Source organism: Equus przewalskii, chromosome 15, assembly GCF_037783145.1.
Source record: "Equus przewalskii isolate Varuska chromosome 15, EquPr2, whole genome shotgun sequence".
Classification (NCBI taxonomy): domain Eukaryota; kingdom Metazoa; phylum Chordata; class Mammalia; order Perissodactyla; family Equidae; genus Equus; species Equus przewalskii.
In genome coordinates this window covers 77745426-77766575 of record NC_091845.1, presented here as the reverse complement: position 1 = coordinate 77766575, position 21150 = coordinate 77745426, and the positions used below count along the sequence as shown (strand labels likewise).

Genomic DNA, 21150 nt, shown 5'->3' with positions numbered 1-21150 from the left:
GATCTTGAAAATAAGAAGGGAGAGGATACCAAGTCATAAAGTGGAGGAGTGACATAGAAAAAAAGCCTTCAAAAGACAGAATATGAAGCAAGAGAATGAGGGTTTAGGTGAGAGAGGTTGTCTTTGATGGTAGGCGAGGCATCTGAAGGGTAGGAAAGATAGTCATGAACGTCAGCCCTGAGTGTATGTTAATAATACAAGTAAAGGGGGCCGGCCCTGTGGCCAAGTGGTTGGGTTTGTGCGCTCTGCTTTGGTGGCCCAGGGTTTTGCTGGTTCGAGTCCTGGGCGTGGACGTGGCACTGCTCATTAAGCCATGCTGAGGCAGCGTCCCACATGCCACAAGTAGAGGGACCCACAACTAGAAATGCAGAACTATGTACTCGGGGTCTTTGGGAGAAAAAGGAAAAATAAAATCTTTAAAAAAAAATATGAGTAAAGTTTAGTTATAGAGTATAACCTTCTCAATTTGTTTAACTTTATGGAACAAATGGAGAAGAGGGAGACAGAATCGTTTAAGAGGCAAGAACTAGAGAAGCTGGTTTAGAAGCATCTTTTGTGTAAAAAGAAAATTGTTACTCTTCTTTGAGCTGTTGGCTGGTGGCAGCAGAAGGAACCAAGATTAAGAGAACCAACAGGATTTGGAAAAGAGATTTCTTTTAATTATTTTTTAAATTGATGAAAATCAGTTAATATTTATTATAGGCCCAATATGGGAATTGTATTGGAAGTAAGATGTAGAAAAGTATTTTACTTAATTGAAATGATGATGTAGCAATGATACTGTAAGGATTTTGAAAATTAGAAAAAAAATTTCTACCACCCTAACATAACCTTTTTGTTTTTGTATATTATTTTTTATTAATTGTTCATAGACTTATGTTTTATAGTTACAAAGCTAGTACACATATAATTTTCTTTTCTGCTTTTTTGACCAAATGCAAAGTACACTTTCCATATTTTGACAGTCTTCATAAATACTATTCTTAGAGCTTCATACTATTTCATTGCATTTCTGAATCATAATTTATTAAACATTTCCCCATTTTCTTATTGCTGGATATGTAAGTCTTTTTTTTGTTGGTGGTTTTATATATGTGATGTGTGTATGTTTATATACATGATATATATAAATACACATACATAGGCATATCTGTATCTATACAGTTATGATGTTGGACATCCAATCAATTTCTTTAGTCAGCTAAGTTTTTGTTTCTTTAGATTTACTTTCTTAAGATAAATACTCTGAATTATAGTAACTGGGTCTTTTCCTGGCTTAAAACCTGTTAAACAACTTCTATTTATATTAGAATAAAGTCCCAAACTCCTTACCTACTTTACGTCCCTGCATATGTTTTTGTTCTTATTTCTGTCACTCTTATTTGTACCCACTGTGTTTCAGCCACACTAATATTTTTGAGGGGAAGCTGTTTGGCAGTATCTATGAGAAAATTTTAAAATGTTGATTTCTTTTGGCCATGTTATTAGGCTTTTAGGAGTCTGTGTTAGGAAGTAATCTTAAATATAAAAAGACAAACCGTAATTCTTTTATCTTGGTTTTTAGCATTTGACTATGATGTGCCTAGATGTGGTTTTCTTTGTATTTATTCTGCTTGTGGTTCACTGAACTTCTAAAGTTACGTCTTTCACCAAATTTGTGAAAGTTTTGGCTTTTGTATCTGCAAGTTTTTTTCTCTCTCTTGTTTTGCTCTCCTTTTGGAACTCCAATTGCATGTGTGTTAGATCTTTTCATATTGCTATATGAGTCCTGAGGTTTTTAAAATTTTTTTCCCTACCCTTTTTCCTCTGTATTCTTCATGTTGGAAATTTTCTATTAATCTAACTTAAAGTTGACATTTTTCTGTTATTACCATTCTGCTGTTTATCTTATCCAATGAATTTTTAATTTTAGATATTGCATTTTTCAGTTCTAGAATTTCCATTTGGTTCTCTTTCTTTACTGAAAATTTCTGTCTTTTTGTTCATTATCAGACTATTTTCCTTTACATCCTAAGTGTAGTTATAGTAGCTGCTTTAAAATTCTTCTCTGTTGGTTCCAACATCTGAGTCATCTCAGGGTCAAATTCATTGATTGCCTTTTACCTAGAGAATGGGTCATGTTCTTCTATTTTTTCTTATGTCAAGTAATTTTGAACATATCCTGGACATTGCAAATATGTTGTAAAGACTGGACTTGTTTATATTCTCCCAAAGAGTGTTGTTCTTTTTGTGTTAGTAGGCACTTAACTTCATTGGATTCTAACTGCAAACTATGTCTTCCTTGTGATGGAGCGGCAACTCGAACCTCAATTTAGTAAAAAATTTTTTAGCCTTAGCTGGGATTCTTAAAATCTGCCCCATGTATGTGTGGTTCAGGAGTCAGTCAAAGATTTAGACACAGTTTATGCACAGAATCTGGGGTTTCCCCTGTCTGAGTCTCTCCTTCTTCCAGTTTCCCCCCTTTATAGCAATCATGTTTATCCCAAACTCTGTTATTTAGTTCTTCAAGCCAGTAAGACTGTGTTTTCTGTGGGAGTTTTAGCGCCTTGCATAGCATAGACTGGTGCCTCCCTTCTGGCTAAATGCCATAGAAAATGGGAAACTCACCTGGCTAAACAAGTACAACTCTGTTGGTATCTTTCTTTTGCTTTGAGATAGTTATTTTTTATGTTTTATCCAGAATTTAGAGTTGTTATCCGCTAGAGTGTTGGTTCAGTAGGAACTAAATGGTTATACTAGAAGCAGAACTAGAAAGTGCTTTTAAAAAGACATTTATTGTGGTACCATTTATTGCTGATCCTAAAGTGTAGATGGAAATGTAAGGGTCCCAGAATAGCCAAAACGATCTTGAAAAAGGAGAAAAAAATTAGAGGACACGTTTTCTGATTTCAAAACTTGCTATAAAGCGAGTTAAAAAGACTCTCACTGCCATAAGGACAAGTACACAGATCAACAGCGTAGTATTGAAGGTCCAGAAATAAACCCACATTTATGGTCAACTGATTTTTGACACGGGTTCCAAGACAATTCATTGGAATAAGAATAGTCTTCTCAAAAAATGGTACTGGGACAACAGATATCCACATGTAAAACAGTAAGTTGGACTCCTGTCTCTCACTATATACAAAAATTAACTCAAACCAATCAAAGACCAAAATGTAAGAGCTAAAACTATAAAACTCTTAAAAGAAAACATAGGCACAAATCTTCAATGGTTTTCTTAGATAAGACACCAAAAGTAAAACAGCAAAATAAAAAATGAATAAATTGGACTTAAAATTTAAAACGTTTGTGCTTTAAAGGACACTATATTAGTTCGTATTGCCATAACAAAATGCCATAGACTGGGTGGCTTAAGCAACAGAAATTTATTTCTTACAGTTCTGGAGGCTGGGAAGTCCAATTTAAAGTGCTGGCCCATTCAGTTCCTGGTGAGAGCTCTTTTCCAGACTACTGCCTCCTTCTTGTGTCTTCACATGAAAGAAAGAGAGGGAGCAAGCTCTCTGGTGTCTCTTCTTGTAAGGGCATGAATCCCATCAGGATGGCCCCACCCTCATGGCCGCATCTAGCCCTAATTACTTCTCAAAGGCCCCCTTTTGAAGTATCTTCAACATACGAAGTTTGAGAGGACACATTCAGTCCATAACAGACACTGTCAAGAAAGTGAAAAAAACCCCCACAGAATGGGAGAAAATATTTGCAAATTATATATCTGATAAAGGACAAGCATCCAGAATATATAAAGAACTCTTGCAATTCCATAATTTAAAAAGGTAAATACTCAATTTAAAATAAGGCTAAGGATTTGAAGAAGATATTCAATTGGATAATATATGTGTGAAAACATGCTCAACATCATTAGTAATCAAGGAAATGCAAATCAAAACCACAATGGGATATCACTTTGCCCCATTAGCCTGGCTAGAATAAAAAAGACAGATAATAATAAGTAATGGGGAGAATATGAAGAAATAAAAACCTGCATATATTGCTAACGGAAATGTATAATGATGCAGCTGCTTTAGTAAACATTCTGGCTGTTCCTCCAACAGTTAAACATAAGAGTTACCATATGACCCAGCAGTTCCACTCCTAGGACTGTACCCGGGAGAACGGAAAACATATATCCTTACAAAAACTTCTACATAAATGTTTCTAGCAGCAGTATTCATAATAGCCAAAAAGTGGAAACAACCCAAATGTCCATCAGTGGATGAATGGATAAACGAAAGGTGATCTATCTTTACAACAAACTGTTTACATCAGTGTGAAATGGCTGCACCATTTTATGTTCCTACCAACAGTGCACAGAGTTACAATTTCTCCACATCCTCGCCAACGCTTTTTTTATAGCCATCGTAGTAGGTATGAAGTGATGTCTCATTGTGGTTTTGATTTGCATTTCCCTAATGACTAGTGATCTTGAACATATTGTCATATACTTATTTGCTGTTTATTATCTTTTTTAAAGAAATCTATGCAAGTCCTTTGCCCATTTTTGAATTGGATTGTTTGTTTTTTGGAGTTGAGTTTTAGGAATTCTTTATGTATTCTGGATATTAATCCCTTATGAGATAAATGGTTTGCAAATATTTTCTCCCATACAGTAGGTTGTCCTTTCACTTTCTTATTGGTATCCTTTAATGTGCAAAAGTTCTTTATTTTGATGAAATCCAATTCTTTTGTGGCCTATGCTTTTGGTGTCATATCCATTAAACGGTTGCTAGATCTAGTGTCATGAAGATTTTTCCCAATGTTTTCTTCTAAGAATTTTATAGTTTTAGCTTTTAAGCTTAAGTCTTTGATCCATTTTGAGTTAATTTTTTTTTTCCTTTTTCTCCCCAAAGCCCCGCAGTACATAGTTGTATATTCTTCGTTGTGGGTCCTTCTAGTTGTAGCATGTGGGACGCTGCCTCAGCATGGTTTGATGAGCAGTGCCATGTCCGCGCCCAGGATTCGAACCAACGAAACACTGGGCCGCCTGCAGCGGAGTGCACAGACTTAACCACTTGGCCACGGGGCCAGCCCCCATTTTGAGTTAATTTTTGTATATGATGTAAGATAAAGTTCGAACTGGCGTGTGGATATCTAGTTTTCCCAACACCATTTGTTGAAAAGACTGTCCTTTTCCCATTGAGTGGTCTTGGCACCCTTGTCCAAAATCAATTGGCCATATGTGTGAAGGTTTAATTCTGGGCTTTTTATTCTATTCCATTGGTGTATATGTCTCTCCATATGTCAGTATCATAATGTTTTGATTAGTGTTGTTTTTTTGTTTTTTTTTTTTTTTAAAGATTTTATTTTTTCCTTTTTCTCCCCAAAGCCCCCCGGTACATAGTTGTGTATTCTTCGTTGTGGGTTCCTCTAGTTGTGGCATGTGGGACGCTGCCATGTGGGACGCTGCCTCAGCGTGGTCTGACGAGCAGTGCCATGTCCGCGCCCAGGATTCGAACCGACGAAACACTGGGCCGCCTGCAGTGGAGCGCGCGAACTTAACCACTCGGCCACGGGGCCAGCCCCTTGATTAGTGTTGTTTTGTACTAAGTTTCAAAGTTGAGAAGTGTGAGTCCTCCAACTTTATTCTTCTTTTTCAAGATTATTTTGGCTGTTTGGGACCCATGCAATTCTGCATGAATTTGAGGATCAGCTTTTCCATTTCTGTGAAAAAGTCTTAGAATTTTGATAGAGATTGGATTGAGTCTGTAGGTCACTTTGGTTTTATTGACATCTTAACAATGCTAAGTCTTCCTATTCATGAACATATTCCATTTATTTAGATCTTCTTTACTTTCACCATTTCTTTTTGAAATAATGAAAATCTTTAAAAAATAGGTAGTGGTGATGGCTATATATCTTTGTGACTATACTGGAAATCACTGAATTGTACACTTTAAAGGTGAATTTTGGGGTATGTGAATTATACCTTGATTTAAAAAAAGAAAAAGACCAACCACTTTCTTCAACTTGATGTCTACGTCCAGCGCTGATTTCTTTTCCCCCCGTTACTAGATTTCTTGAAAGAAACTCTACACTTACAATCCCATTCTCAACTTTCATTCACTCCTCTGCCCAATAATCTGGCTTTAGACTCACTAGTCCACTGAAACTGCCCTTGGTCTCTGTCTTCTTTTTGTTTTTTGTTTATCAGCATTTGGCACCATTAACCTGCCCTTTTTTTAAAAATAAACTTTTAATTTTAGTGCAATTTTAGGTTTACAGAAAAATTATAAATATTGTATAGTGTTCTCATAAACCCCTCACTCAGTTTCCTCTACTGTTAACATCCTACATTAGTCTTGTAAAGTTTTTACAATTAATGAGCCAATATTGATACATTATAACTAACAGAAGTCCATACTTTATTCACATTTCCTTAGTTTTTAGCTAATATCCTCTTTATTGTCCAGGAAGGCATTCAGGATACCACATTACATTTTATCATCGTGCATCCTTAGTCTCCTTTTGACTGTGATAATGTGACAGACTTGCTGTGTTTTTTGATAACTTGACAGTTTTGAGGCGTCCTGGTCAGGTATTTTGTAGAATGTCCCTCAATTGGGAGTTTTCTGATGTTTTTTTCATGATCGAGGTTATGTGTTTTTGAGAGAAAGACCACAGAGACAAAGTGCCATTTTCATCGCAGCATATCTAGGGTGCATACTACACCTTGACTCATCATTGTTAATGTGAGCCTTGATCGGTCGGCTGAGGTAGTGCTTCTCACGTTTGCCTACTGTAAAGTGGCTCTTTACCCGCTCCCTCTTTCCATACCATAGTCTTTGGAAGGAAGTCAGTATGTGGAGCCCACATTGAAGAAGTGGAGAGTTTGCTCTGCCTCCTTAAGAGGGCCAGTATCTATATAATTTGCTTGGGATTCTTTTGCACCCTAGATTTGTCTCTCCTCTCCTATTTACTTATTTATTTATTTAGTCAGTCCTTATATCAGTATGGACTCATGGATATTTAGTTTATACTCTGGGTTATAGTTCAATACTACTTTGTTTTTTGGCTCAAATTGTTAGACCTGTGGTCATTGGGAGCTTTCAGTTGATTGTCTGTGTCCCTTTGAGACATCCCCCTCATTGTGGGGTGTTTTCTTTGAGCCTCTCCTTACTTTGTAGCATTACAAGATGTCTGGGCTCATTTTATGTATTTCCTGCTCACTCCTCAGATCAGAAATTTTTTGAAAGGGTCCTGATTCCTTTTAATGGGGAAAGTTATTAGAAACCAAGATCTCGGTGCTGGGTGAGCTCATTGCTACTGGGTGGTGTCTTTCTTTTTGAACCACTGTTTTCCTTTGTGTCTGTGATACCAGACTTTTTAGGTCTTTCACAGAAGGCAGTACAGTGTAGCACTTATGAACAAGAGCCCTGGAGGACCAGGGTGTGATCTTCCTTGCACTTCTTACACCCGACTAAATGTGTAAACCTGAGCAAGTTGATTTCTCTAAGCCAAAATATCTACATCTGTAGTGATGCAGATAATAATAGTAAGTTGCTCGTAGAGTGTGTAAAAATTAAATAAGGTAGTGCACATAAAATCACTGAGACCGCATCTCGCATGTAGTGAGCATTCGTTAAGTGCCTACTTCTTTTCTTCCTGTTAATATTTTCATCTTCCTTTTTCGCTGTTTACTTTCAGTCTATTCTCCTAGTTTTTCCTCTCTTTGTCTTCTTAATGTTAGTGTTCCATGGGGTTTTATCTTTGTTATGTTTTCTTTTCACCTTGTACATTCTCCCCAGGCAATTTCATCTATTCTCACTGCTTTAGTTATCATCTGCTTTGTATATGGATGATTCTCAAATCTGTACCTTTGGCCCAAACCTTTGGCTTGAGTTTTTGAATATCCAACTGCTTATTGGACACCTTCATTTAAATAACTTATATGCATCTCAGACTCAATCTGTCCAGAATTAAAGTGATTATTTCACCATCTCGAAACCTGCTCTCCCCTTTTCCTTATCTTACTGAATGGTGGTACCATCCACCCTTTGCCCAAACTAGAAAGTGAGGCATCATCTTTGACTCCTTTCTCTTTCTCTTTCTCCTCTCAATCAAATCACTTATAAGACTTGTTGATTCCACCTCCTAAATCTCTCAGTCTCCCTACCCATTTCCTTTGTCTCCATTGCTGCCATCTTAGTTCAGACTGCTGTGAACCATTTCCTGGATTCCTGCAGCTGTTCTACTTCCAGATTTCTTTCTTTCTGCTTCATTCACTGTACTATAGCCACATACTTTTTCTCAAACACAAATCTGAACAGTCTTTCCATGTTAAAAAAACATTTTAATAGTTCCTTATTGCCCTCAAGATAAAGTCCAAACTCCAATTTAAAAGATCCTTCATGATACGGTTCTTGCTTTCATCTTTAGCCTTATCTCAGACACCTATGCTTCTGCCTTCTCTCTCTCTCTCTCTGCCTTTCTGTATGCTTTTCTCTGTACCTGGAATGCCGTGCCTTCCTAACACTGTCTTCTACTCCACTCCTCATATGTGTACATTTCATCTGGCTAATTTCTGATCCTTACATCTAAGTTTAAGTCTTATTTCCACTTGGCCCATAATCCCCTAGTGCTCTCTCCTTATCCCTATTGTAGCATTTATCACACTGTACTTTAATTACTGGTTTACTTATTGGTCCCCTCCTGACTCCATGAAGTCAGAGACTTTGTCTTATTCATCATTGTATCTCCAGGACAGGTATTTCAACGTATCTATCCCATAGTATCTGTCCCAAACTGGGAACTTTGTTGAAAGAATGTGTGTCCTGTCTTCTATCTATAGTTCCTTTGGCCACTGGGCAAATTCCTATTTACTGTTTAAAATCTAGCTGAGCACGAATTCCTCTGTACCTCCTCATTACTATGCCTCCTCATGTTAACCTTTGGACCCTGTACATACTTTATTATTGTCCTTATCACATTATATCGTATTTCTTTATATGATTGTCCTTTTACCAGACTATGAACACTTGAGGGCAGGGTCCTTTTTAATTTTGTCGTCAGAGTCTAGTGTGGTGTCTAGCACAGTTCTCTGCACTCAGTAAATGCTGAACTGCGAGAGCTTGTGTTGCCGTAGCATTCCCAGACTCTAAGAGTTGGAGGTTTAAAAGTTACATAATTAATTAAAATAAAAACAAGGCTGAAGGTAATTATATTCAGTCATAACAAGGGGAGTAGTAGAGGGTTTAAAAGCATTTGAATATTTGTATATCCTTGTCATAAATTCTTGTAATTATACATTAAGAAAAATAAAAGATAAGAATACTGTAACTGAGGGCTTCATTATCTATGGTGTTGAAAGCCCAGCAGAACCTTTGGTGAAAGTCAGGGATTCCTCAATTATCTGAGAGGCACAAGCTGTTGGGTGGGCTGTACTTTTGGGTATTTCTGGCATGTGGAAAGAGGCCATACTTGCCTGCAAGCTACATGCAGCCCTCTGGGAGCCTGCCTCCTCAGCAGCTGGGGGAGAGTTTTACTTAACGGGATGTGGTGTTCACGTCCTTGCAGGTAGATGGGGTCTGCCATGTGTCCTCCACTTGTTCCTTTATATCCTCAGCAGAGCAGTTCCACTTTATCAGCCCATTCTTTGCTTGCACGCCAAATTTAAAGTATGCCTAAGTTATACTGACTACTGCTTCTCCACAGTCCAAGATACTGCAATAGCCTTTGGCTGTTAAAGTTACAATTCAGTAACTCAGAAGACCGAATATCACTGAATAGTCAAACAGACTCCTTTGAAGGCAGAACTATTGGAAATGATGAGAGAAAGCTGTGATGGGAAGAAAAGGGAATGAAGACTCTTAAGAGGATATAGTTCCAACACAGAAAAAGTTGTTTTGGAAGTAAAAATATATTCAAAATTATTAAGTCTAAGAAAGATTGAAAATAAGAAAAGGCCGAAGATGTAGTGTGAGCAGTGTAACAATATTGATATCAAATAAAATATACTAAAAGCCTGAAAACATTAAAAGGACAAAGGAGAATATTGAATAGTGAAAAAAGGAACAATAAAACCAACAATCCAATTTTTAGAAAATGGGCAAAACTTATGAATAAACAGCTCACAGAAGAAAATATTAATGGTAATTTAAAATTACACTGAGTAGGGGCTGGCCTGGTGTCATAGTGGTTAACTTCACGTGCTCTGCTTCAGCAGCCTGGGGTTTGTGGGTCCAGATCCTGGATGCAGACCTACACACCGCTCCTCAAGCCATGCTGTGGCGGGGGTCCCACATAAAAAATAGAGGAAGATGGGCACAGATGTTAGCTCAGGGCCAGTCTTCCTCAGCAAAAAGAGGAAGATTGGCAACAGATGTTAGCTCAGAGCCAATTTTCCTCACCAAAAAAAGAAAGAAAGAAGGAAAGAAAAAGAAAATTTACATGATAGCATTGTTCACTTTATAAGACTGGCAAGTAATAATAAGTTTGATAAAACACTGTTGTCAAGGGTGTGGGGGGTAGCATGTGCTTTCTTATACTGCTGATAGGAGCATAAGTTAGTACAACCTTTATGGGAAGCAATTTCACAATATCTATTAACATTCACTTTTCCTATGGCCTAGCAGTCCCAATTTTAGGAATTTATTGTACTGATACGCTTGTAAATTTAGAAAATAAAGCTTAGCTTTGCAGTATTGTATGTAATAACAAAATATTTGAAAGAGTGTAAATCTATCAGTAAGATCTGGTTAAATTATGTTCAATACTTAGAATACTATGCAGATGTAAAATTGGGAGTGAGAAACCTATCTACAAAGACACGTTCTTAAGTTTACAAAAGAAAAGTGCAGAACAACATGCTGAGAATATAACCATTTTTTTAAAAGGAAGTGAGCAATAACAACATACATACACATACTTATTCATGTGTTTTTTGTAAGGATATGCAAAGACTCTGGACATTAGTTATCTGGTAGTAGAGAAAAAACAGTATCTTTCACAGAGAAGTTTTTAATTTTAATAAAGTCTAATTATCAATTTTTTCTTTCATGCATCACGCTTTTGGTGTTGTATCTAAAACGTCATTGCCAAACCCAAGGTCACTTAGATTTTCTCCTAGGAGTTTTGTGGTTTACATTTAGGTCTGCAGTCCATTTTGAGTTAATTTTTTGACAGGTGTAAGGTATGTGTCTAGATTCATTTTTTTTTTGCATGTGGATGTCTAGTTGTTCCAGCTTCTTTTGTTCAAAAGACTATCCTTTCTCCATTGAATAACCTTTGCTCCTTTGTTAAAGGTGAATCGAATATATTTGTGTAGGTGCATTTCTGGGCTCTTTATTCTGTTCCATTGATCTGTGTTCCTATTCTTTTGCTGATACCACACTGTCTTTATTAATGTAGACTTACGGTAAGTCTTGAAGTTGGGCAGTGCCGGCCCTCCAACCCTTCTTCAATATTGTGTTGGCTGTTCTGAGTCTTTTACCTTTCCATGTAAATTTTAGAATCAGTTTGTTGATATCCACCAAATAACTTACTAGGATTTTGATTGAGATTTCGTTGAATCTGTACGTAAAGTTGGGAATAAGTGACATCTTTAACAATATTGATTCTTCCTACCCACAAACATAGAATGGCTCTCCATTAATTAGATCTTTGATTTCTTTCATCCGAGTTTTGTCGTCTTCCACATAGAGATCTTATACATATTTACTGGATATACTTAAGTGTTTCATTTTTTTGACGCTAATGTAAGTAGCTTTGTGTTTTTAGTTTCAAATGCCAATTATTCGTTGCTAGTTTATAAGAAAGCAGTTGACTTTTATGTTTTAACCTTGTATCCTGCAACTTTGCTATAATTATGCTTATTAGTTCCAGGAGTATTTTTTATTGTAAATGGTATTTTTAATTTCAATTTCCAGTTGTTCTTTGCTAGTATGTAGACATACAATTGGGTTTTGTACTTTGGTCTTGTAGCTGGTTACTTTCTGAACTCTTTCCTAGATTCCTTAGGAGTTTTTACAAATACTGTCACATCATTTGTGAATAAAGACAGTTTTACTTATTCCTTTCCAATTTATATTTCTTTTCCTTTCCTGTTGTCACTGATTAGGACTTCCAGTTCAAGTTTAAAGCGAAATGGTGAGAGCAGACATCCTTGCCTTGTTCCTGATCTTAGGAGGGAAGCATCAAGTCTTTTACTGTTAGGCGTGATGTTAGCGGTAGAGTTTTCACAGCAGCCCTTTGTCTGGTTGAGTAAGTTTCCCTTCTATTCTTGGTTTTCTGAGAGTTTTGATCATAAATGGTTGTTGGATTTTGTTAAATGTTTTTTCTTTACCTATTGCAATGATTATATGTTGGAGTATTTTTAGCCCATGAATATGGTGAATTACATTGATTGATTTTTACATGCCAAACCAACTTTTATTCCCTGGATAAACAGCACCTAATTATGAGAGAAGCTCAAATTCTCCATTTAGACAGTATTGTTGGTTAGAGCGTGTTTTGTACTGTTTTGAATCCTTTATAATCTAGAGATTCTGGGACCCCTAAGTAGCAGCAGGGAACCAGCTGAGGTTGGATTACATACGTTTATGTGGAACCAGTTGTTTCAGATTTTGTAACGTTTTTCAACAGATCTTCACAGCCTGGGAACAGGAATGAAGGAAGCATTTTGTGGGCAAGGAGGTAGGAACAGAAGGAATTTAGAGTTCTACCAAAAGTGTTGCTGGAATGGCTCCTTGTAGGGACTATAAGAATTTCTGCCAAGAAGGGGATGTGAGAACTTTACTTTCTTGATGAGAAATTTAAGAGGAGTTGGAAAGGTGAAAGGGTAGGGAATTGGTGTTAGAGATTTTCAGGTTTTGAAATCTTAAAAAATAGAGTAGTCTATATATTTTAGAGTTGTACCTTTAATTAAAAAGGCTACTAACATTTGCCCGTATTATTTTCTTTGGATTTTACTTCACAAATTTAAGCCGTGAAATGCCTAGTAAGTTTTTGTTTTGTTTTATGTTACTTTGAACAGTAGGTATAAGTGACAGTTGGTTGCTATTTCTATAAAAATTCTTTGGCAGCCTTCTAAATCTGAGGTCATATTAGGGTGAGTTTGGCTTCTCTTACTGTGCTAGGCTTAGTAAGAGATTGTATTTTAATTAACACAGTGAATGGTTCTGGCTTTGCCTTTTGAATCTGGGTTTGGTTTCAGGATATTTAAAAATATCTTAATGCTCTGAAAGTAGACAACTATCCCATGCTACAAATAGTTGTATTAACCTGTTCGTTCCAGCAGCTTGCTTTTCCTGAAGGACCTGCACCATCTGCTCTTTTTTCTCTTTTGTATTTTTCCTGTGTTTACCTACAAGATGTTTTATTTAAGTATGAGTGTTTGGTCTACCATATTAAATAGTTAAATATTAGAATTAAATAATTACCTTTTATGAATAAAATTTAAGGAGTTCCTGATTTAAAGCAAAAAATAAAGGAAAAATTAAAATGTTTTTAAATAGACTTTGGTTACCACGTCTTTTATCTTCCTGTTAACTGCTTTCACAATGTATTTGTGGTTAGGCAGAATTACATAACTTTGCTCTGTGTTTTGATTGTGTGTTGTAGATTTAGAAATAGTTTTTTGTTTTGTTTTGTTTTTTTGCTTTTTTGTGAGGAAGATTGGCCCTGACCTAACGTCTGTTGCCAATTGTCCTGTTTTTTTTGCTCGAGGAAGATTGTCACTGAGCTAACATCTGTGCCAAGCTTCCTCTATTTTATGTGGGACACCACCACAGCGTGGCTTGACGAGCAGTACTAGGTCTGCACCCGGGATTTGAACCTACGAACCCTGGGCTGCCAAAGCGGAGTGTGCAAACTTAACCACTACACCACCAGGCTGGCTCACGGAAATAATTTTGATAATGTAGTATGTTATACCTGAGCCACAATAAAATGGCTTTTTTTTGTTTTTTAATGTAAATTGTTATTCTCTATTCTGATAGTTCATCTAAATTACTTTATTATAAAGAGTATGACATGATGATACCTATTTTTTATAGTTGTTGAAATAACCAGTTACTGTTTCATATGAAAGGGGATAAACTGATCTTCTTTTTGGAGGAAAGGATACTGCAGTCTTGTTTCTGTATTATTACAAAATTAATTTTCAGTGAATCAGTTTGTAACTCAGTTGGCAGGAGTAGAATACTGTTGAGATGAAAAGGTCTTTATTTATGTGATTTCTTATGTGCTTAGTCTTTTGAAAATGGAGTTGATCTAATTGTCTGTTTTTATTTCCTATTCCCATATGGCCCATTGTCTCCTCCTGGAAGAAAACCTTTTCACACCTTTACCTTTGGCCGTCTTGCTTACTCTTGGTCACAGCTATTGGTGCTGGTTAATTTCAAACCCACTGTGTGAAGGGAAGAAGATAATTTTGATTGCCAGTTAGAATTCGTTCTAAAATAAACCTCTTAAATGTTTTCTCTTTTGAATTTCCTTATTTAAATTTGTCTTGTTTATGACCATTATGCAATAAAATTTGCATGCGTTGCCAAACCGAAAAGCCAAATATCCAAAAACATGCTAGAAAGCTGGTTAACAGCTTTATTGCCAACAAAATGTTTTTAAAATTAAATCTACCAATTTCAATTGCAAATGTTTTTATTCAGAAGAGATTAAATTGCCCATTGTGACATTTAACCTGCTTTCTTCTCCTCTTTTTTATAAATCACATAGTGAATAAAAATGGTAGCTGAAATATTCTTTTTTTTTTTTAAAGATTTTATTTTTTCCTTTTTCTCCCCAAAGCCCCCCAGTACATAGTTGTATATTCTTCGTTGTGGGTCCTTCCAGTTGTGGCATGTGGGACGCTGCCTCAGCGTGGTTTGATGAGCAGTGCCATGTCCGTGCCCAGGACTCGAACCAACGAAACACTGGGCCGCCTGCAGCGGAGCGCGCGAACTTAACCACTCGGCCACGGGGCCAGCCCCTGAAATATTCTTTTTTAAAACTGTATTTGTCTTTAAAAAATAATAGGAAAACTATTAAAAGTTGCTAAAATTTTACTAACTCTATCTTTTTCTTGAGGACTTTTTTATTTACTCTGATGAAAATGCACTGTGTTTTGCTTGATGTTGTAAAGTAAGTTTGATATATTTGAAAAGGGACAGGTTTTGGAACCATAGAAGCACAGCTTCAAATTTCAGCTTTGCCATTTTTATTTACTAGGTCTACAGTCGGTAACATAGAAATTTACTAAATCTCTGTCAGATTTTCACATTCATGTTATGGGAGTAATGATACCTGCCTCATAAAGATTGTATTTTCTCATTTAACCCTATTCTGTAAAGCTTTATGCCTAATACTTAGCATGTAGTAGGTGCTCAAAAAAATATTCTCCTCCCCTTTGCTTTCTTCATTGTTTCTTTGATATTCAAGCCTTTCTTTATCATTGATTAAACTTGCGTGTCTGCAAGTTGCTGATTAAATTATTGAAAAGACCAGCCCGAATACATTTAACTGTAAGCTGTACTTTGAAGTAAAAGGAAATTGCTACCAGGATTTACTTGTAATACAAATTACTTCTTTCATTATCTGTCTGTGAAACTAATTAAATCAAATATTTTATGTGTATCACAGAATAAGCTAGGAACTCTCTTATCATCCTTTGTTCAGTGACATCCTGTGCGTCCCCTTTAGTGAGTCCATTTAGAATCCATTAAAGTATGAAAAATAGCATGGCTGACATTGCAGACATGTAAATCACAAACATAACAGAAGTGGAGCAGAAGATGAAAACGTTTATCTACCAGTAAGGTCCTCCATCTCCCAGATGAGCAAGGTAGCAATTAGAATAATAGTTTGAAAAAAATTATTTATCTTTTTTCCACTTTCTGATTAATAAAGGTGATGTTTTCTTACTATGCCTGGAGGTTTATAATGCTCTAGGCGAGGAGTTCTTAAATTTCAGCGAGCTTCAGAACTGCCTGGAGGGCATGTTCTAAAGATTGCCTCCAAGGGTTCTGACTCAGTAGGTCTGGAGTAGGGTCTGAGAATTTGTATTTCTGACAAGTTTCCAGGTGAACTGATCTTATTGCCCTGGACCACACTTTGAGAACTACTGCTCCAAGGGTATATAGAAGAAGTGGGGATGAAGCAACAGGTAGAATCAGACTGATTTTTTTGCCTAAGAGTTTTCCCTCAATTCAGAAAACTTTTTTTCCCCCGTACCTTCTATGTGTCTCATACTGAGGTGTCATCAAGCTTCACATGTCTTAGACTTTCAGACCATAGATTTTTTGGTTTACTGAGGGACTCTACTGGCTAAGGAGCTCTTTCTAAAAAAAAAAGACTAGTGAAGAAACGAGGAAAGGTCGTCAATTTTGTTGTCTTTCCAAACCTCTGTCTTCATGTCATAGCAATATTTTATCTTTTACTAATTTTAATGCAAAAGCATTGGCTCCTGTAATTCTGCCTTAGGTATCTATCCTAAGGAAGTAAATTTTGAAGTATGATTAGTAAAGACAAAGAGAAATTTATCATAGCATTATTTCTAAGTAGGGAAAACGTAGCTCCTACACAGAATTGTATTACGAGGTGATTTTAAAGTAAATTGCATATGTATGTATGTGATAGCTAATTTTATAGTCAAATTTTGCTTATGGAGAGAAATATTTTAAAGGTAGAAAATGCTTGATATGCAATAATTACTTTATGTAGGGATGTTGCTCAAATTTAAGTAAAACTGTATGTGTTACGTATTCTTAACTATGTGAAGTTTATAGAAAAATGAGGAAATACGTCAAATTACATGTATCTTTAGAAGATGAGATTATGATTGATTGGTGTTCTTTTCTGTATTTTGTAATGTATCCATGAAGGGGTATTAGTCTTATAATGAAAATGTTCATGTTATATATTTATTTGTGTATATATATTTCAAGTTTTAGTCAAAATATGGAGAGAAGAATATATATACAAGTGTATAGCTCAGTGGAGTTGTACAAACCAGCACTCATATCTAGAAGCAGAATGTTACGAGTGCTCCTGAAGCCTGCCTTGTGTCCCCTTCCGAGGGTAATTGCTATCTTGACTTCTAACAGCATAGATTATTTTTATCTGTTTTTATGCTTTATTTATGGAATCATGCAGTACTCGTTCATGACTAGCTTCTCATCCTCAACTTTGTTTGTGAGATTCATCTGTATCTGGTTGTAGTTGATCCTTTCTCATTGCTGTATAATATTCCATTTTATGAATGAACCATAATTTGTTTATTCATTCTAATGTTATTGGGCATTTGGGTAGTTTTCAGTTTTGGGATATTACAATTAGTGATCTCATGAACATTCTAGTCCATGTCCTTTGGTGAACAGGACATTTACCTAGGATTGGAGTGGTTTGGTTAGAGAATACATGTGCTCAGCTTTAGTAAATACTTCCAGATGACTTTTTCCAAAGTGATAATACCAATTTACACTGCCACCATCAGTATATGAAGATTCCCTGTTGCTCACATCCTTGCCAGTACAGTCTTGTGTCACTTCATGATGGAGATAACATTGTGAAAAATGAGTCATTAGGCAATTTCGTTGTTGTATGAACAGCATAGAGTATACTTAACACAAACCTAGATGGTATAGCCCACTATACACCCAGGCTCTATGGTGCTAATCTCACAGGACCACTGTTGTATGGGCAGTCCATCATTGATGGAAAGGTTACGCGGCATGACTGCAATGTCCTGTAATATGACGTCTAATGAGATTTGCTGTGAGTTTCTCAAGTGCACTTTTGTAATTGAATTTTATTTTCCTATTAACTTCAGTTATAAATTTGAAGATATGTTCTCATGTGAAAATCCTTCCGGACACATTTAAATTTTTTGGCAAAACAAGTAAGTTAATAGAGTCTGTTGGCTGTTGTAATCAAGAACATTGCTAGACTCAAATAAAATAATATTTATAAAGTGCTACACTGATTTTTGCGTTACTTTTAGAGCTTTAATAATTTTGAAATGTTCTTAACATCTTGGTTTTCTTTCTGTTTTATCCGCGGATACCTTTATCCCTGACTCTGCATGTGTAGTTCTCAGAATCTATTCCATTCTTCCTATTGCCTGAGTCCTTAGAACAAGGCGGAAAGCACAAAACAATTCAAAAACTCTCCACAAAAAACCAATTGTGTATATAGATAAATTTATAAATATATAATATAATTTATATATATATATAAAATTTTATTAGCCTCGTTGGTGTTTTAAGACAAAGTAGGACTTGTATCTAGCACAACGCTCAATTTGTTGAGTGGATGGAACAATGACAAAATTCTGCTGTCAAGCTTTTTTCTTTTCAGGTTTTCTTATAGCTTCCACTTGTTGTCCCCTCCCCTCCAATTTTGGAACTTTAGTTTAAAAGGGAGTATTTGAGATGAATAAGAGAAAATTGTTATTAGTGAAGTTTTTCAAAGTGAAACTTTCTTTCAAGATAACCCCATAAGGACAAGTCAGAAAGGAGAAAAGTAAATCATGAAATCACTGGAAATATTACACATTTTAGAGATTTTTTTTTTTGTAGTTCTAATGTGGGGGGAATCTATTCAACTTCTCATTAAAATAAAAAAAAGCATTTTCTTTATATTAATTAAGATGTATCAGTGAAATAAGAAATTCTACAATATATATTTGTTACTTATGAACAAAGAGGAGGAAAATAAAAGAACTTCCAAAAAATGAGGAAAGAAAGCTGGAGGCCAAGAGATTAGGAACAATGAAACTGTGTTTGAGTAGCATCTGTTATCCCAGATGATATTAAAGAGTTTTGTGTTGAATGTTTTTTTCTCAACTCTCTTCTACTCTGGATCATAAAATTTTATAGAGTATTGTTTAGTTAGAAAAGACAGCTAATCCTCTAGAAATTGTTGATTATTTTGCTGGCCAGTTTTTAAAGCTTTCCTTGGTTTTTGGTTCCAGATCTTTAAACCTCCCCACGAAGCAAGCCAGTTGTTAAGAAATGTTGGATACAGTTGTTGGAAAATCTTGAACATGTGTGTTAGAGTGGCTACAGAGAAAATGCATGGGCCTTAGGCCCGAAACTTCAGAGCTTTGTTTAATATGTATATCAGTTTTATATAATTGGTCAAAGCATATATGTAAAACTGCTCCCTAATTCTATGGACAAATAGCTGAATAACTGTACCTTTATTCTGTAAAATCAGCTTCTCAAATTTGAAGATATTCTAGATTTTATTTTTTTGATCACTATGTTCTCTCTTTTAATATCTAAGATTGGTATACCAAGGTAATTTTTAAATGAATTGGATATTTAAAAAATAGAATACTTTAAAATATTAATTTACATAGAAAATTCTAAAAAGTATGGGTTAGATTAGTGAATTATACTATCCGGGAGATGTAATCCTTTTAAGGCAATGTCCTTATCTCAGTTTCTATGAAATTTGAATTGGAAATCTGGTAAGAGAATTGTGACTCTTTTGCAGGCTATAGGGGAGAAGTGACATCTGATATACCTGGAACACAGACCTTAAAGGATTCCGACTATAGACACATCTCAGCTCAGTTAGTATTGAACTGACCTGAAAAATATGTCATAATAGCATGACCTCTGAGATGGTTTGGATGGAAAACTTTATTATAAAGCCAAGGGGGTAGTCAAAGAAAATTTCTAGCATCTCCCTGCAGCCATATTTAGTTCACAGTTATTAACCCCTTCCCTTCCAACTTATCCTGTATTTTTGGAAAAGAAGGGAAATGTCTTTCTCTGAGATTTTTATTTATTATTTATTTTTTGAGGAAGATTAGCCCTGAGCTAACATCTGCTGCCAATCCTCCTCTTTTTGCTGAGGAAGACTGGCCCTGAGCTAACATCCGTGCCCATCTTCCTCTACTTTATATGTGGGACGCCTGCCACAGCATGGCTTGCCAAGCAGTGCCATGTCCGCACTGGGGATCTGAATCAGTGAACCCCGGGCTGCTGAATCGGAACGTGCGCACTTAACTGCTGCACCATTGGGCCGGCCCCTCTGAGATTTTTCTATTCATATTAGATAGTTGGAATGTAATCACTTTAACTCAGACTTAATCTATTGGAATAAAATAATTTCTGGAATTCAGAGCACAACTTCTTTCATGAAAGTACTCTTAGAAATTCTGGATTAGTTGATTAACCACAGTTCACAGCTCTTCAGTTGCACGTTATCCTTAAATTTCAGAAATTCCTTTCTGAATGGGAGAGTCAAAACAAACGACCCAGCAACAAATGATTTCCTTTATTTTATCTTATTTTTTTGAGGAAGATTAGCCCTGAGCTAACTACTGCCAGTCCTCCTCTTTTTGCTGAGGAAGCCTGGCCCTGAGCTAACATCGTGCCCATCTTCCTCTGCTTTATATGTGGGACGCCTACCACAGCATGGCGTGCCCAGCGGCGCCATGTCCGCACCCGGGATCCGAACCGGCCAACCTCAGGCCGCCGAGAAGCGGAACGTGTGAACTTAACCGCTGCGCCACTGGGCCGGCCCCACAAATGATTTTGTTGGTTGAAAAAGCCATATCAGTTCTTAGCACACGTGAAATCAAGCTGAAAGCCATGGCTAATCCAAGATTGGTGTTTTCATAGCTTTGCTAATTTTCTCTATTATTTTGCTTGTATTTCTGTTTTCACACAGTTCTCTCAAATGATTAAGCTGAACTCAGAGAAGTATTTTTTATTTTGCTGTTTTAAAAAGGTCTTATTTTGTTTCAGAAAGGATGCGCTGTCATTAGTAAGCTTTTTGTTATCCTGTGGCGGCCATGGAAATACACCATTCAGATCTCCTTCCGGTGGGAGGCATAATTGACTGACAGTCACAGCTGTGGCCATTCTCGCTGTGAGGCCGCCCACGCTAGTTGCGGCTGCTCTCAGCAATGAGTGGGCATGATGGGGTACTAGTGTAGGCCCGGTCGGGCGGCCGCAGCACTCCGCTAATGGGCAGAGCATTACTTATCTATTGCTGCCTAACAGGTTACCCCAAAACCTAACAGCCTAAAACAACAAACGTTACTATCTCACACAGTTTCTGAGGGTCAGGAGTGGCTTCGCCAGGTGACCCTGCCTGAAGGTCTCTCCTGTATTGTAGTCAAGCTGTCGGCCAGGGCTCTGTCGTCTGAGGGCTGGACTGTGGCTGGAGGATCTACTTCCAAGATGGCTTACTAACACGGCTCTG

The 21150-nt window shown here is 36.5% G+C and overlaps 1 protein-coding gene across 27 annotated transcripts in view; it reads left to right on the top strand.

Annotated features, from left to right (window-relative positions):
• Nucleotides 1–21150, top strand: part of TFDP2 (transcription factor Dp-2) — a 179184-nt gene that overhangs the window by 55022 nt on the left and 103012 nt on the right. For 5 of the 27 annotated variants that reach the window (XM_070576216.1, XM_070576215.1, XM_070576214.1 and 2 more), the window contains exon 4: nt 17759–17827. The exons of 17 other annotated variants lie outside the window; for them this stretch is intronic. In XM_070576216.1, coding sequence (XP_070432317.1) covers nt 17759–17827 — 69 coding nt within the window. Of the gene's footprint in view, nt 1–12052; nt 12196–17758; nt 17828–21150 lie in introns of those variants that run through there. 5 more of the 27 variants (XM_070576219.1, XM_070576227.1, XM_070576220.1 and 2 more) reach the window with 2 other exon arrangements.